Source organism: Nerophis ophidion, linkage group LG14, assembly GCF_033978795.1.
Source record: "Nerophis ophidion isolate RoL-2023_Sa linkage group LG14, RoL_Noph_v1.0, whole genome shotgun sequence".
Lineage (NCBI taxonomy): Eukaryota > Metazoa > Chordata > Actinopteri > Syngnathiformes > Syngnathidae > Nerophis > Nerophis ophidion.
The window spans coordinates 7,400,152-7,416,778 of record NC_084624.1 but is presented as its reverse complement, the minus strand read 5'-3'; the positions used below and the strand labels follow the sequence as shown (position 1 = coordinate 7,416,778).

Sequence of the window (16,627 nt, the reverse complement as noted above, 5' to 3'; positions counted from 1 at the left end):
TAGTTACTATTTGTCGAGGGGAAACCTGCGATTCCCGAATAGGCTGAACAGTTTGAAGTTGGAACGGTTTGAGTTGGGTGAAAAATGTGGAAATGGTGGAAATTTGAAAAATGGCCAATTCATATAAAAATGGGAAAAATGTCCCAGAAAAAGTGGAAGTCTGGGAATTTTTTGGTATTTGTCAATGGGAAACCCGCAATTCCCGAATAGGCTGAACAGTTTCAAGTTGGAACGGTTTGAATCGGGTGAAAAATGTGTAAACTTGAAAAATGGCCAAATCATTTTGAACGGGGAAAAATGTCCCGGAAAACCTGGAATTCTGGGAAATCTGTGAATTTTTGGTAATTTTCGGGGGAAACCCGCGATTCCCGAATAGGCTGAACAATTTCAATTTGGAACGGTTTGAATCGGGTAAAAAATGTGGAAATTTGAAAAATGGCCAATTCACTTTGAATGGGAAAAATGTCCCGGAAAACCTGGAATTCTGGGAAATCTGGGAATTTTTGGTCTTTGTCGAGGGGAAACCCCGCCATTCCCGAATAGGCTGAACAGTTTGAAGTTGGAACGGTTTGAATTAGGTGAAAAATGTGGAATGGTGGAAATTTGAAAAATGGCCAGTTCATTTTGAACGGGAGAAATTTCCCGCAAAACCTTGAATTCTGGGAAATCTGCAAATTTTTGGTATTTGTCGAGGGGAAACCCGCGAATCCTGAACAGTTTGAAGTTGGAACGGTTTGAATCTGGTGGAAAATTTGAAAAATGGCCAATTCATTTTGAATGGGGGAAAAATGTCCCGGAAAACCTGGAATTCTGGGAAATCTGTGAATTTTTGTTAATTATCGGGGGAAACCGGGAATTCCCGAATAGGCTGAACAGTTTCAAGTTGGAACGGTGTGAATCGGGTGAAAAATGTGGAAATTTGAAAAATGGCCAATTCATTTCGAATAGGGAAAAATGTCCCGGAAATCTGTGAATTTTTGGTAATTGTCGGGTGAAACCGGGGATTCCAGAATAGGCTGAACAGTTTCAAGTTGGAACGGTTTGAATCGGGTGAAAAATGTGGAAATTTGAAAAATGGCCAATTCATTTTAAATGGGAAAATGTCCCAGAAAAAATGGAATTCTGGGAATTTTGGTATTTGGCTATGGGAAACTCGCAATTCCCGAATAGGCTGAACAGTTTGGAATTGGAACGGTTTAAATCGAGTGAAAATGTGGAAATTTGAAAAAAGGGCAATTCATTTTGAATGGGGAAAAATGTTCCGGAAAACCTGGAATTCTGGGAAATCTGTGAATTTTTGTGAATTGTCGAGGGAAACCAGCGATTCCCGAATAGGCTGAACAGTTTGAAGTTGGAACGATTTGAATCGGGTGAAAAATGTGGAAATTTGGAAAATGGCCCATTCATTTTGAATGGGGAAAAATGTCCTGGAAAACCTGTAAATCTGGGAATTTTTGGTATTTGTCGAGGGGAAAACCCGCGATTCCCAAATAGGCTGAACAGTTTGAAGTTGGAACGGTTTGAATTGGGTGAAAAATGTGGAATGGTGGAAATTTGAAAAATGGCCAATTCATTCTGAATGGGAAAAATGTCCCGGAAATCCTTGAATTCTGGGAAATCTGCAAATTTTTGGTATTTATCGAGTGGAAACCCGCGAATCCTGAATAGCCTGAACAGTTTGAAGTTGGAACGGTTTGAATCGGGTGAAAAATGTGGAAATTCGAAAAATGGCCAATTCATTTTGAATAGGGAAAAATGTCCCGGAAAACCTGGAATTCTGGGAAATCTGTGAATTTTTGGTAATTGTCGGGTGAAACCGGGGCTTCCCGAATAGGCTGAACAGTTTCAAGTTGGAACGGTTTGAATCGGGTGAAAAATGTGGAAATTTGAAAAATGGCCAATTAATTTTAAATGGGAATAATGTTCCGAAAAACCTGGAATTCTGGGAAATCTGTGAATTTTTGTAAATTGTCCGGGGAAACCATTGATTCCCGAATAGGCTGAAAAGTTTGAAGTTGCAACGATTTTAATCGGGTGAGAAATGTGGAAATTTGGAAAATGGCCAATTCATTTTAAATGGGAAAATGTCCCAGAAAAATTGGAATTCTGGGAATTTTGGTATTTGGCTACGGGAAACCCGCGATTCCCAAAAAGGCTGAACAGTTTGAAGTTGGAACGGTTTGAATCGGGTGAAAAATGTGGAAGCTAGAGAAGAAAAAATAAATAGATGAATCTTGGTGTAGAAAAGCATGTGTGTGAATGTTTTGGAGCATTCACACAATTGTTTTGGATTTGTTTAAGCATCTTTCGTGCACATTTTTTCTGTGTGGCCCACAGTCCAAAAACAACCCTGGTCTAATGTGTGTCGTGGGCTTGCTAGACTTGAATCTGCATGTTTCAGAGCTTTTTCATGTGACGCTCACCAAGTGCTTTGAAGAACTGAGCCGAGGCGAATTTTCCGTTGAAGAAAAGAGTGCTGTTGTTGACGTTAAACGCCCGACACATGCGGATCAGCAGGACCTCCAGGCATCCTGAAAGGGCAGCCATAGGGGCAAAGAGGTGGATGGGAAGGGGACAGAGATGGTCCAAGATACTCCCAACATAAACAGACACAGATGTCAATTTGGATTTAGATGAATACACATAGCATATATGTGACAATTTGAACCATATACAGTTTTAAAGAGTTCAAGTAAATGCATTGCCAAATATATGATGTTTTCCCACACATGTATAAAGAAAGTTAACATGTTTTCCCATAATAATGTTCCTCCCCATTGTTCAGAAAATGGGGCAAAAGAGAAGGTTGGAGACAAAAGACAACAAAGGAACTCAAGTTAGCAAGTTTTTCCAATCCGGTTTCCGCGGGTAGAAGGATTGTAATGTGAAGTGAGTGTGGAACAGTCCGAGCCGTACACTGACCTGCTTTCAGCAATATAATCTGGTCGTTCTGACACAGATCCATGAAGCCGCCGATTCGTTTGGCAAACTCCACCACGTACTGGATGGCGTTGGTGATGTGGTGTGCACACTGCTGCCACATCCATTCAGCCGACTGCAAAACAGAACATTTGACTTATCGGGATCACTTCGTCGTTTCGGTGCACTTGTTGGAATATCCCGATCTCGCAGAGGTTATTTACCTTGTTCTGAAAAGCCCGCGTGTCCTCGGCTGTGTACTGTACCCAAGTGAATCTCTTCATGTCCTCGGCACTGTATTGACACGTCTCCAGGTGGGACTTCACGATATTCTGAGTAATTCGCTCTGCAAAACAAACAAACAAACAAACAAACAAACAAACAAACAAACAGGCAAACAAAAATTAATCAATCCTGTAAAGGTCTTAGGCCACATTAAGATACTTTTTCTTTTTAAATAAACAAGGCCAAACAAACACAGCAAAAACTAAAAAGTAATTTATCGACTTTTTCAACGTTTTTGGAGTTGGCATACTATGGTATTTCCTGGGTCATGTCAAAAAGACAATTAACAACTACAATGTCACTTATTACAGGCTTGCATAAAGTCAAACAAAAACAAAACGAGAGATTTAAAGAACTTTTTGTATCAGCATACTACTTCCTGGTTCATGAACAGATGGGTGATAACATTATAATTCTGGTGGATAAACATATCCAGTCTCTATTTAAAATGACAAGTGACAACTACAATGTCACTTATAAACACAACAAAAACTAAACAAAGTGATTGCAAAGGTTTTTCAATGTTTTTGTAGTTAGAATACTACTTCCTGGTTCATGAACAGAAGGGTAAAAATATTATAATTCTGGTGGATAAACTTGTCCAGTCTCTCTTTAAAATGACAACAACGACAATGTCACTTACTAAAGGCTTGCAAAAAGTCAAACAAAAACAAAACGAGAGATTTAAAGAACTCTTTGTATCAGCATACTACTTCCTGGTTAATGAACAGATGGGTGATAACATTATGATTCTGGTGGATAAACATATCCAGTCTCTATTTAAAATGATAATTGACAACTACAATGTCACTTATAAACACAACAAAAACTAAACAAATTGATTGCAAAGGTTTTTCAATGTTTTTGTGGTTAGAATACTACTTCCTGGTTCATGAACAGAAGGGTATAAATATTATGATTTTGGTGGATAAACTTATCCAGTCTCTCTTTAGAATGACAATTAACAACGACAATGTCACTTACTTAAGGCTTGCATAAAGTCAAACAAAAACAAAATGAGAGATTTAAAGAACTTTTTGTATCAGCATACTACTTCCTGGTTCATGAACAGATGGGTGATGACATGATTCTGGTGGATAAACATATCCAGTCTCTCTTTAAAATGACAATTGACAACTACAATGTCCCTTATAAACACAACAAAAACTAAACAAAGTAAATTGCAAAGGTTTATCGATGTTTTTGTAGTTTGAGTACTACTTCCTGGTTCATGAACAGAAGGGTAAAAATATTATGATTCTGGTGGACAAACTTATCCAGTCTCTCTTTAAAATGATAATTAACAACGACAATGTCACTTATAAACACAACAAAAACTAAGCAAAGTAAATTGCAAAGGTTTATCAATGTTTTTTGTTTTTGTAGTTGGAGTACTACTTCCTGGTTCATGAACAGAAGGGTAAAAATATTATAATTCTGGTGGATAAACTTATCCAGTCTCTCTTTAGAATGACAATTAACAACGACAATGTCACTTACTAACGACTTGCAAAAAGTCAAACAAAACCAAAACGAGAGATTTAAAGAGCTTTTTGTATCAGCATACTACTTCCTGGTTCATGAACAGATCGGTGATGACATTATGATTCTGGTGGGTAAACATATCCATTCTCTCTTTAAAATGACAATTGACAACTGCAATGTCACTTATAAACACAACAAAAACTAAACAAAGTGATTGCAAAGGTTTTTCAATGTTTTTGTAGTTAGAATACTACTTCCTGGTTCATGAACAGAAGGGTAAAAATATTATAATTCTGGTGGATAAACTTGTCCAGTCTCTCTTTAGAATGACAACAACGACAATGTCCCTTACTAAAGGCTTGCATAAAGTCAAACAAAAACCAAACGAGAGATTTAAATAACTTTTTGTATCAGCATACTACTTCCTGGTTCATGAACAGATGGGTGATAACATTATGATTCTGGTGGATAAACATATACAGTCTCTATTTAAAATGATAATTGACAACTACAATGTCACTTATAAACACAACAAAAACTAAACAAATTGATTGCAAAGGTTTTTCAATGTTTTTGTGGTTAGAATACTACTTCCTGGTTCATGAACAGAAGGGTAAAAATATTATGATTTTGGTGGATAAACTTATCCAGTCTCTCTTTAGAATGACAATTAACAACGACAATGTCACTTACTTAAGGCTTGCATAAAGTCAAACAAAAACAAAACGAGAGATTTAAAGAACTTTTTGTATCAGCATACTACTTCCTGGTTCATGAACAGATGGGTGATGACATGATTCTGGTGGATAAACAAATCCAGTCTCTCTTTAAAATGACAATTGACAACTACAATGTCACTTATAAACACAACAAAAACAAAACAAAGTTAATTGCAAAGGTTTATCGATGTTTTTGTAGTTTGAGTACTACTTCCTGGTTCATGAACAGAAGGGTAAAAATATTATGATTCTGGTGGATAAACATATCCAGTCTATTTAAAATGATAATTGATAACTACAATGCCACTTATAAACACAACAAAAACTAAACAAAGTAAATTGCAAAAGTTTATCAATGTTTTTTGTTTTTGTAGTTGGAGTACTACTTCCTGGTTCATGAACAGAAGGGTAAACATATGATTCTAGTGGATAAACTTATCCAGTCTCTCTTTAAAACAATTAAGAACGACAATGTCACTTACTAACGGCTTGCATAAAGTCAAACAAAAACAAAACGAGAGATTTAAATAACTTTTTGTATCAGCATACTACTTCCTGGTTCATGAACAGATGGGTGATAACATTATGTTTCTGGTGGATAAACATATCCAGTCTCTATTTAAAATGACAATCAACAACTACAATGTCACTTATAAACACAACAAAACAAAAAAAACTAAATTGCAAAGGTTTATCAATGTTTTTTGTTTTTGTAGTTGGAATACTACTTCCTGGTTCATGAACAGAAGGGTAAAAATATTATACTTCTGGTGGATAAACTTGTCCAGTCTCTCTTTAGAATGACAATTAACAACGACAATGTCACTTACTAACGGCTTGCATAAAGTCAAACAAAAACAAAACGAGAGATTTAAATAACTTTTTGTATCAGCATACTACTTCCTGGTTCATGAACAGATGGGTGATAACATTATGTTTCTGGTGGATAAACATATCCAGTCTCTATTTAAAATGACAATTAACAACTACAATGTCACTTATAAACACAACAAAACAAAAAAAACTAAATTGCAAAGGTTTATCAATGTTTTTTGTTTTTGTAGTTGGAGTACTACTTCCTGGTTCATGAACAGAAGGGTAAAAATATTATAATTATGGTGGATAAACTTGTCCAGTCTCTCTTTAGAATGACAATTAACAACGACAATGTCACTTACTAACGGCTTGCATAAAGTCAAACAAAAACAAAACGAGAGATTTAAATAACTTTTTGTATTAGCATACTACTTCCTGGTTCATGAACAGATGGGCGATAATATTATGATTCTGGTGGGTAAACATATCCAGTCTCTCTTTAAAATGACAATTGACAACTACAATGTCGCTTATAAACACAACAAAAAATAAACAAAGTGATTGCAAAGGTTTTCCAATGTTTTTGTTGTTAGAATACTACTTCCTGGTTCATGAACAGAAGGGTAAAAATATTATGATTCTGGTGGATAAACTTATCCAGTCTCTCTTTAGAATGACAATTAACAACGACAATGTCACTTACTATCGGCTTGCAAAAAGTCAAACAAAACCAAACGAGAGATTTAAAGAACTTTTTGTATAAGCATACTACTTCCTGCTTCATGAACAGATGGGTGATAACATTATAATTCTGGTGGGTAAACATATCCAGTCTCTTAAAATGACAATTGACAACTACAATGTCACTTATAAACACAACAAAAACTAAACAAATTGATTGCAAAGGTTTTTCAATGTTTTTGTAGTTAGAATACTACTTCCTGGTTCATGAACAGAAGGGTAAAAATATTATGATTCTGGTGGATAAACTTATCCAGTCTCTCTTTAGAATGACAATTAACAACAACAATGTCACTTACTAACGGCTTGCATAAAGTCAAACAAAAACAAAACAAGAGATTTAAAGAACTTTTGTATCAGCATACTACTTCCTGGTTCATGAACAGATGGGTGATAACATTATGATTCTGGGGGATAAACATATTCAGTCCCTCTTTAAAATGACAATTGACAACTACAATGTCACTTATAAACACAACAAAAACTAAACAAAGTAAATTGCAAAGGTTTTATCAATGTTTTTTGTTTTTGTAGTTGGAGTACTACTTCCTGGTTCATGAACAGAAGGGTAAAAATATTATGATTTTGGTGGATAAACTTATCCAGTCTCTCTTTAGAATGACAACAACGACAATGTCACTTACTAAAGGCTTGCATAAAGTCAAACAAAAACAAAACGAGAGATTTAAAGAACTTTTTGTATCAGCATACTACTTCCTGGTTCATGAACAGATGGGTGATAACATTATGATTCTGATGGGTAAACATATCCAGTCTCTATTTAAAATGATAATTGACAACTACAATGTCACTTATAAACACAACAAAAACTAAACAAATTGATTGCAAAGGTTTTTCAATGTTTTTGTGGTTAGAATACTACTTCCTAGATCATGAACAGAAGGGTAAAAATATTATGATTCTGGTGGATAAAGTTATCCAGTCTCTCTTTAGAATGACAATTAACAACGACAAGGTCACTTAAGGCTTGCATAAAGTCAAACAAAAACAAAACGAGAGATTTAAAGAACTTTTTGTATCAGCATACTACTTCCTGGTTCATGAACAGATGGGTGATGACATGATTCTGGTGGATAAACATATCCAGTCTCTCTTTAAAATGACAATTGACAACAACAATGTCACTTATAAACACAACAAAAACTAAACAAAGTAAATTGCAAAGGTTTATCGATGTTTTTGTAGTTTGAGTACTACTTCCTGGTTCATGAACAGAAGGGTAAAAATATTATGATTCTGGTGGATAAACTTACCCAGTCTCTCTTTAAAATGATAATTAACAACGACAATGTCACTTATAAACACAACAAAACAAAGTAAATTGCAAAGGTTTATCAATGTTTTTTGTTTTTGTTGTTGGAGTACTACTTCCTGGTTCATGAACAGAAGGGTAAAAATATTATGATTCTGGTGGATAAACTTATCCAGTCTCTCTTTAGAATGACAATTAACAACGACAATGTCACTTACTAACGGCTTGCATAAAGTCAAACAATAACAAAATGAAAGATTTCAAGAACTTTTTTAAATGGTTTTGTATCAGCATACTACTTCCTGGTTCATGAACAGATGGGTGATGACATGATTCTGGTGGACAAACATATCCAGTCTCTCTTTAAAAAAAATGACAATTAACAACTACATTGTCACTTTCTAAAGGGTTGCACAAAAACAAAACAAAGTGATTACAAAGGTTCCTTAATGGGTTTGAAGTTAGCATACTACTTCCTGGTTCATGAACAGATGGGTAATAACATTATGATTTTGGTGTGTAGACTTGTCCAGTCTCTCTTCAAAACTATCAACCACTACAATGTCACTTAATAGAGGCTTGCATAAAGTCAAACAAAAACAAAACGAGAGATTTAAAGAACTTTTTGTATCAGCATACTACTTCCTGGTTCATGAACAGATGGGTGATAACATTATGATTCTGGTGGGTAAACATATCCAGTCTCTCTTTAAAATGACAATTGACAACTACAATGTCACTTATAAACACAACAAAAACAAAACAAAGTAAATTGCAAAGGTTTATCAATGTTTTTTGTTTTTGTAGTTGGAGTACTACTTCCTGGTTCATGAACAGAAGGGTAAAAATATTATGATTTTGGTGGATAAACTTATCCAGTCTCTCTTTAGAATGACAACAACGACAATGTCACTTACTAAAGGCTTGCATAAAGTCAAACAAAAACAAAACGAGAGATTTAAAGAACTTTTTGTATCAGCATACTACTTCCTGGTTCATGAACAGATGGGTGATAACATTATGATTCTGGTGGATAAACATATCCAGTCTCTATTTAAAATGATAATTGACAACTACAATGTCACTTACTAACACCTTGCACAAAGTCAAACAAAAACAAAACGAAAGATTTCCAAAACTTTTTAAATGGTTTTGTATTAGCATACTACTTCCTGGTTCATGAACAGATGGGTGATAAAATCATGATTCTGGTGGACAAACATATCCAGTCTCTCTTAAAAAAAAATGACAATTAACAACTACATTGTCACTTTCTAAAGGGTTGCACAAAAACAAAACAAAGTGATTACAAAGGTTCCTTAATGGGTTTGAAGTTAGCATACTACTTCCTGGTTCATGAACAGATGGGTAATAACATTATGATTTTGGTGTGTAGACTTGTCCAGTCTCTCTTCAAAACTATCAACCACTACAATGTCACTTAATAGAGGCTTGCATAAAGTCAAACAAAAACAAAACGAGAGATTTAAAGAACTTTTTGTATCAGCATACTACTTCCTGGTTCATGAACAGATGGGTGATAACATTATGATTCTGGTGGATAAACATATCCAGTCTCTATTTAAAATGATAATTGACAACTACAATGTCACTTACTAACACCTTGCACAAAGTCAAACAAAAACAAAACGAAAGATTTCCAAAACTTTTTAAATGGTTTTGTATTAGCATACTACTTCCTGGTTCATGAACAGATGGGTGATAAAATCATGATTCTGGTGGACAAACATATCCAGTCTCTCTTAAAAAAAATGACAATTAACAACTACATTGTCACTTTCTAAAGGGTTGCACAAAAACAAAACAAAGTGATTACAAAGGTCCCTTAATGGGTTTGAAGTTAGCATACTACTTCCTGGTTCATGAACAGATGGGTAATAACATTATGATTTTGGTGTGTAGACTTGTCCAGTCTCTCTTCAAAACTATCAACCACTACAATGTCACTTAATAGAGGCTTGCATAAAGTCAAACAAAAACAAAACGAGAGATTTCAAGAATTTTTTTGCACAAAAACAAAAAGTTTTTAAATTTTTTTTAAATGTTTTTGTAGTAAGAATACTACTTCCTGGTTCATGAACAGATGGGTGACATCATAATTCTGGTGTGTAGACCTATCAAGTCCCTCTTCAAAACAATTAACAAATACGATGTCACTTATTAGAGGCTTGCATAAAGTCAAACAAAAACAAAACGAGAGATTTCAAGAACTTTTTAAATGGTTTTGTATTAGCATACTACTTCCTGGTTCATGAACAGAAGGGTAATAACATTATGATTCTGGTGGATAAACTTATCTGTGCTCTTTTCAAAATGACAATTAACAACTACAATGTCACTTATATGCTGTTGCACAAAACAAAACACAACACAAACTAAACAGTGATTACAAAGGTTCTTCATTGTATTAGCATACTACTTCCTGGTTCATGAACAAAAGGGGGATAACATTATGATTCTGGTGGATAAACTTATCCAGTCTCTCTTTAAAATGACAATCAACAACTACAGTGTCACTTATCAACGGCTCGCACAAAACCAGACACAACAAAAACAAAACAAAGTGATTGCAAAGGTTTGTCATTGTTTTTGTAGTTGGAATACTACTTCCTGGTTCATGAACAGACGGTGGATGTTATTATTATTCTGGTGTGTAGTTCTTCAAAATTTAAGGCTTAAGACTTTTGTAAATAAGATAGAATACAAATGTGACCTGAATGTTGTCCCACGGAAACAATAATTTACTCAACAAACGCTCACAATTCATTAAATAGTAAGAGGTGTTTCAATATTTTCACTGTCTTTAAATGTTGATGTTTTTTATTTATTTGAATCATGCGAAAACAACTAGACGAAGACTTAAATGCATTTGTTGTGTAGCACACATATTTTGCACTTTGCTTTTAGTTGGTTTTCGCTTTTCGTTTTCAGTTCACCGGATTGACGTCAAACTACTTAACGTATTTCCTTGAATTACCGCCGGGTATATAGTATGCGTCTGCCTAGAATTACTGCCGGGTCAAACTCGTTTCGCAAAATAATTAGCGCATGCTTATTAGCATTACCGCCGGCTCAGGTTTAACGCCGGGTCTAACTCGTTTTGCAAAATAATTAGCATATGCCTAGAATTTCCACCGGGTCAAACTCGTCACGTCACGAGTGACACATCACCTGTCATCATTTTCAAAATGGAGGAGGCTGATTTCAATAATTTGAAATTGCATAAAGGGAAGAAGATTAAGAGCTATTCAGTAGGATTTAAGGTCCAAGCTATTGAATATGCTAAAAAGAACAGTAAGCAGCTATGTTTTATTAATATACCGAAGCTGCGGGTGTCAAATATGAGTCATTAAATGACTCCCGCCTCCTGGTGGTAGAGGGCGCTAGTGATCCTTCTTGCGACTACTCGGCTGCAGAAGAAGTGACAACAAGCAGCAAGAGTGAGCAGCGATCGTTTATTTTTTCCTCTCGCTTGCACTTTTAACATGGAGGATTACATATCTAAAATAAAACAGTTTTCTCAACTGGACTTTCAATCCAAGCAGGAGGTCATAAAGGAAGATCTCAATCGAGACAGAGAGACTTTTAAAACTGAAGAAAGATAAGGAAGACTTCTATAAATAAGTTGTCTATGCTTTTGATCAGAAGGAGCTGCCCATGGACTTCATTTATAAGTAAAGGTAAGACCATAATATATTTTTTAATTAAATTGGCTCTTCATGATGGTATCCTTACATCACACTCAAATTTATAAACGCAGGCCTAAATTTACCGCATGCCTTTGGTAAGCGCCGGAGTGAGAAGAGGTTTTAAATGAATTAGCGCCCCGGCGGCAATTCAAGGAAATACGGTAATCCACTTAAAAAGGAGTTTCAGTGCAGGTAGCGACATGAATTGCATTCGAGTAATTAAGGTCGGCGGGGGAAAATAAAAGCCTCCTGTGAAACTCACTATGCAGTGTCAAATTCTGCACGTACGTCCTCATGCTGAGTCAAGTTCAAATAGGAAAAGCGGCGCACGAGCCTTTGACCGACTGTACTCTAACCAGGGTTTTGCATCATGGTCACTACTCACCGAGGTCTGGTATTGAGCAGTCGTCCGGCAGGGGGTCCGGCAGCTGGTCCAGCAGCGTGTCCCCAAGTAGTGGATGTGTGTGCAGCAGCTGGATGCCACTGTCTGGCCCATCCAACATCGTCTGCTGCGGAGAATTCTGATTGGACAGCGATGAGGACGAGGAGGAAGTGGACGATGACTTGGAGGTGTTCCCCGTGCTGTTCCCGCCCAGTAGCTCCAGGCTGCAGTACTCGCTGGCCTCCTCGGGGGTCAGCGGCAGATCAAACAGATCTGGCAGCGCCGCGATGTCGTCAAGGTCGCTGAGGGTGGAGGTGGAGCCCCCGCTGCTGTAGGAGCGACTCAGACCTTCCTCGCCGTCCTCGCCGCCACCGCCGTCCTCCCTGGGTGAGGCCAGGGTGGTGGGGCCCCCACCTCCAGAGCCCAGGCACTCCTGGGACTTCTGGTGTTTTTGCACCTCAGCGTAGAGGCTATCACGCTGCTTTTTGGACATACGGCCAAACTTGACCGCTGGAGGGAGAAAAAGACGGAGAATAGGACTTTACCAAATATCCATTTTAGACAGAGAACCCAAAAATGTTTGGCGGGGCCAAGGTCGGAGTGAATATGTGTCTTTTGTGGAACGATTTATCCATTTACAGTCGTCAAAAGTTTTCTTACACGAGTAAAGAACATCATGTCATGTGTCTTGAGCACAAACTTGTTGGGCACAAAAAACATCCATGAAGTTTGCTTCTTTTATGAATTTATTATGGCTCTACTGAAAATGTGGGAGTCAAAAGTATACATACAGCAATGTTAATATTTGCTTACATCTCCCTTGGCAAGTAAGGCGCTTTTGGTAGCCATCCACAAGCTTCTGCTTACATTTTGGCCACAAAGTTCAGCTAAATGTGTTTTTTTCCTGACATGGACTTGTTTCTTCAGCATTGTCCACACCTTTAACTCAGGACTTTGGGAAGGCCATTCTAAAACCTTCATTCTAGCCTGATTTAGCAAGTTCTTTACCACCTTTATGGTGTGTTTGGGGTCATCGTCCTGGTGGAACATTCAGCTGCGCCCAAGACCCAACCTGTGGGCTGATGATTTTAGCCTGTCCTGAAGAATTTGGGGGTAAGGCCTCCTTTTTCATTGTCCTATTTAAAGTACCAGTTCCATTGGCAGCAAAACAGACCCAGAGCATAATACTACCACCACCATACTTGACGGTAGGGATGGTGTTCCTGGGATTACAGGCCTCACCTGCTCCGAACATATTACTTGGGTATTGTGGTCAAACAGCTCCAGAACTTTCCTCCAGTGATCTCAGATGAAAGTCCATGTCCACACGTTCAAGTCAGGACTTTGGGAAGGCCATTCTAAACCCTTCATTCTAGCCTGATTTAGCCATTTCTTTACCACCTTTATGGTGTATTTGGGGTCATCGTCCTGGTGGAACACCCAGCTGCGCCCAAGACCCAACCTGTGGGCTGATGATTTTAGCTTGTCCTGAAGAATTTGGGGGTAAGGCCTCCTTTTTCATTGTCCTATTTAAAGTACCAGTTCCATTGGCAGCAAAACAGACCCAGAACATAATACTACCACCACCATACTTGACGGTAGGGATGGTGTTCCTGGGAATACAGGCCTCACCTGCTCCGAACATATTACTTGGGTATTGTGGTCAAACAGCTCCAGAACTTTCCTCCAGTGATCTCAGATGAAAGTCCATGTCCACACGTTCAAGTCAGGACTTTGAGAAGGCCATTCTAAAACCTTCATTCTAGCCTGATTTAGCCATTTCTTTACCACCTTTGAGGTGTGCTTGGGGTCATCGTCCTGGTGGAACACCCAGCTGCACCCAAGACCCAACCTGTGGGCTGATGATTTTAGCTTGTCCTGAAGAATTTGGGGGGTAAGCCTCCTTTTTCATTGTCCTATTTAAAGTACCAGTTCCATTGGCAGCAAAACAGACCCAGAGCATAATACTACCACCACCATACTTGACGGTAGGAATGGTGTTCCTGGGATTACAGGCCTCACCTGCTCCGAACATATTACTTGGGTATTGTGGTCAAACAGCTCCAGAACTTTCCTCCATCGATCTCAGATGAAAGTCCATGTCAGAAAACCAACACATTTAGCTGAACTGCACCAATTTTATCAAGAGGAGTGGTCAAAAATACAAGCAGAAGCTTGTGGATGGCTACCAAAAGCGCCTTATTGCAATGTAACTTGCCAAGGGACATGTAAGCAAATATCAACATTGCTGTGTGTATACTTTTCAGTAGGGCCATAATACATTCATAAAAGAAGCAAACTTCATCAATGTTTTTTGTGAGCAACTAGCATGTGCTCCAAACACTACATCACAAACAAATAAGAGTTGTAGAAATGACTGGAAACTCAAGCCAGCCATGACATTATGTTCTTTACAAGTGTACGTAAACTTTTGACCACGACTGTATATTCCAAAATTTCAAGTCTATCCATCTGTGCTCGGCAAGTTTGCCTTCCGGAAGAAAGGTATCGATTGATTTGATCTATACTGGGAAAAGGAAAAAGGTTGGATTTAAGACTGGCGGACTTTGTATGAAGTTGAGCACTTTAGAAACTAGCAATGTTCAACATCAAGTGTGTTTGCCCGTCTGTGACGTCGTCAAAACAAAAAACGGCGGATGGTTACAGAGGTCGAAAAAGGTCATAACTGCAGACGCCACAAGACAACGTCATCAGTTACAACACTTTCAGCTACAGCATGATTGTAAAAGCCGCAGCAAAGACGACACGATGATACACAACCGGAGAAGACATTTCGTGAGAAACAAATACAAGCGATGAATGAAGGAGGTTATGGAAACTAGGATAGCGAGGAGACTAACACCATCAACTGCTATTGAGCCAATTTTTTTTTCCCGACTTTATCTTCTTTGTGGACTATAAAAGCTATTTCCCATCTCTCTATTTGAACGACTGCAACACCCAAGAACTGAACAACAACACAGCGTTTTTTACTCAAACTCTACACTCTAACTTGTTTGAACGCTACGCTCAAGCTGCTTGACCATTGTGTCGATTTAGCCGCCAAGAAGAAACAAAACGACGCAACCCTCCTATAGAAATGCAAACTGTAGTGCTTAGAAGAAACGGGGCTATGGATGGACACTATGTCGTTGTAGTACAGGCTGGGTATTGTGGAGAATGCATATATTTTTGGTATACTTAGATCAGGGGTCGGCAACCCGCATACGGCTCTTTGACCACATAATTGCCGAGCTCCCCGATTATTTCGGGAGGTTTCCGGATTCAAGTGCCTCCCCCAGAAATCACCTGGGGCAAAGAGTCTCTGATTATCACTCAAACTTCATTATTGAGGGCGTGCCATGATGGCGATGCCTTAACCGTATTCTAAAACATGTCGTAGCGCCCGTTTTTACACCATGTTAGCTGCTTGCCGGCCGGTCACAAGTAGTATACAGTCTCTGTCAACACACAAAAGTGACTGCAAGGCGTACTTGGTCAACAGCCATACAGGTTACACCTGAAGGTTGTGATATAAACAACTTTAACACTCTTACTAATATGTGAACCCACACCAAACAAGAATGACAAACAAATTTCGGGAGAAAATCCGCACTGTAACACAACATAAACACAGCAGAACAAATACCCAGAATCCCATGCATCCCTAACTCTTCCGGGCTACATTATACACCTTCTGTATGCAGTGTTATTTCATTTTAAATTTCTAAAGAGTTTAGTGGCTCCCATTGTTTTCTTTATCCGGTGTAACGGGTCAAAATGGCTCTTTGAGTGGTAAAGGTTGCCGACCCCTGACTTAGATGCTCTAGTACAGGGCCGCGAGACGTTATTTTGCGACCCCCACCTTAAAATGAAAGTTTGATGTTAGTGCGGCTCGCAAGTTTTATATGAATGATACTTGACAGAGTCCAAAATGGCTCTTTCAACGTTCTGGGTTGCCTAAAACCTGCGTTAGTGGAAAAGCGGCAAATGAGAGAAAGCGACAGAGATGTTGCCATGGAGACTAGGGTTTTCTCACGTGACACCTGTCCGTCAGTAATAACAGACCCTGATAACCTGGACCCATTCAAACCGTTATTTGTTTTTTTTATTGTTTAATTTGCATTGCCTCACACGATGAACACTACATATATTTCTATATGACACCGGATAGGAGCCCTTACTTTTTTTGCACTTGCTATGCCGGTAGGAAAAGTGGAACGACACATATTGCGGAAATAACATTATTCTCCGTGCGTGGGCTGAATACAAATATATTCCACAACCCCAAACGTGT

General features: G+C 38.0%; 1 protein-coding gene and 1 long non-coding RNA gene across 4 annotated transcripts in view; one reads left to right on the top strand and one right to left on the bottom strand.

Annotated features, from left to right (window-relative positions):
* The window catches only part of LOC133568043 (uncharacterized), a 216,129-nt gene that overhangs the window by 2,047 nt on the left and 197,455 nt on the right, over positions 1-16,627 (top strand). The window lies entirely within an intron of this gene.
* Positions 1-16,627, bottom strand: part of rorcb (RAR-related orphan receptor C b) — a 52,921-nt gene that overhangs the window by 9,035 nt on the left and 27,259 nt on the right. Inside the window, exons 4-7 of the mRNA XM_061919749.1 lie at positions 12,334-12,840; positions 3,144-3,265; positions 2,923-3,055; positions 2,424-2,531 (exon numbers count right to left, since the gene is read on the bottom strand). Coding sequence (XP_061775733.1) covers positions 2,424-2,531; positions 2,923-3,055; positions 3,144-3,265; positions 12,334-12,840 — 870 coding nt within the window. The remainder of the gene's footprint in view (positions 1-2,423; positions 2,532-2,922; positions 3,056-3,143; positions 3,266-12,333; positions 12,841-16,627) is intronic.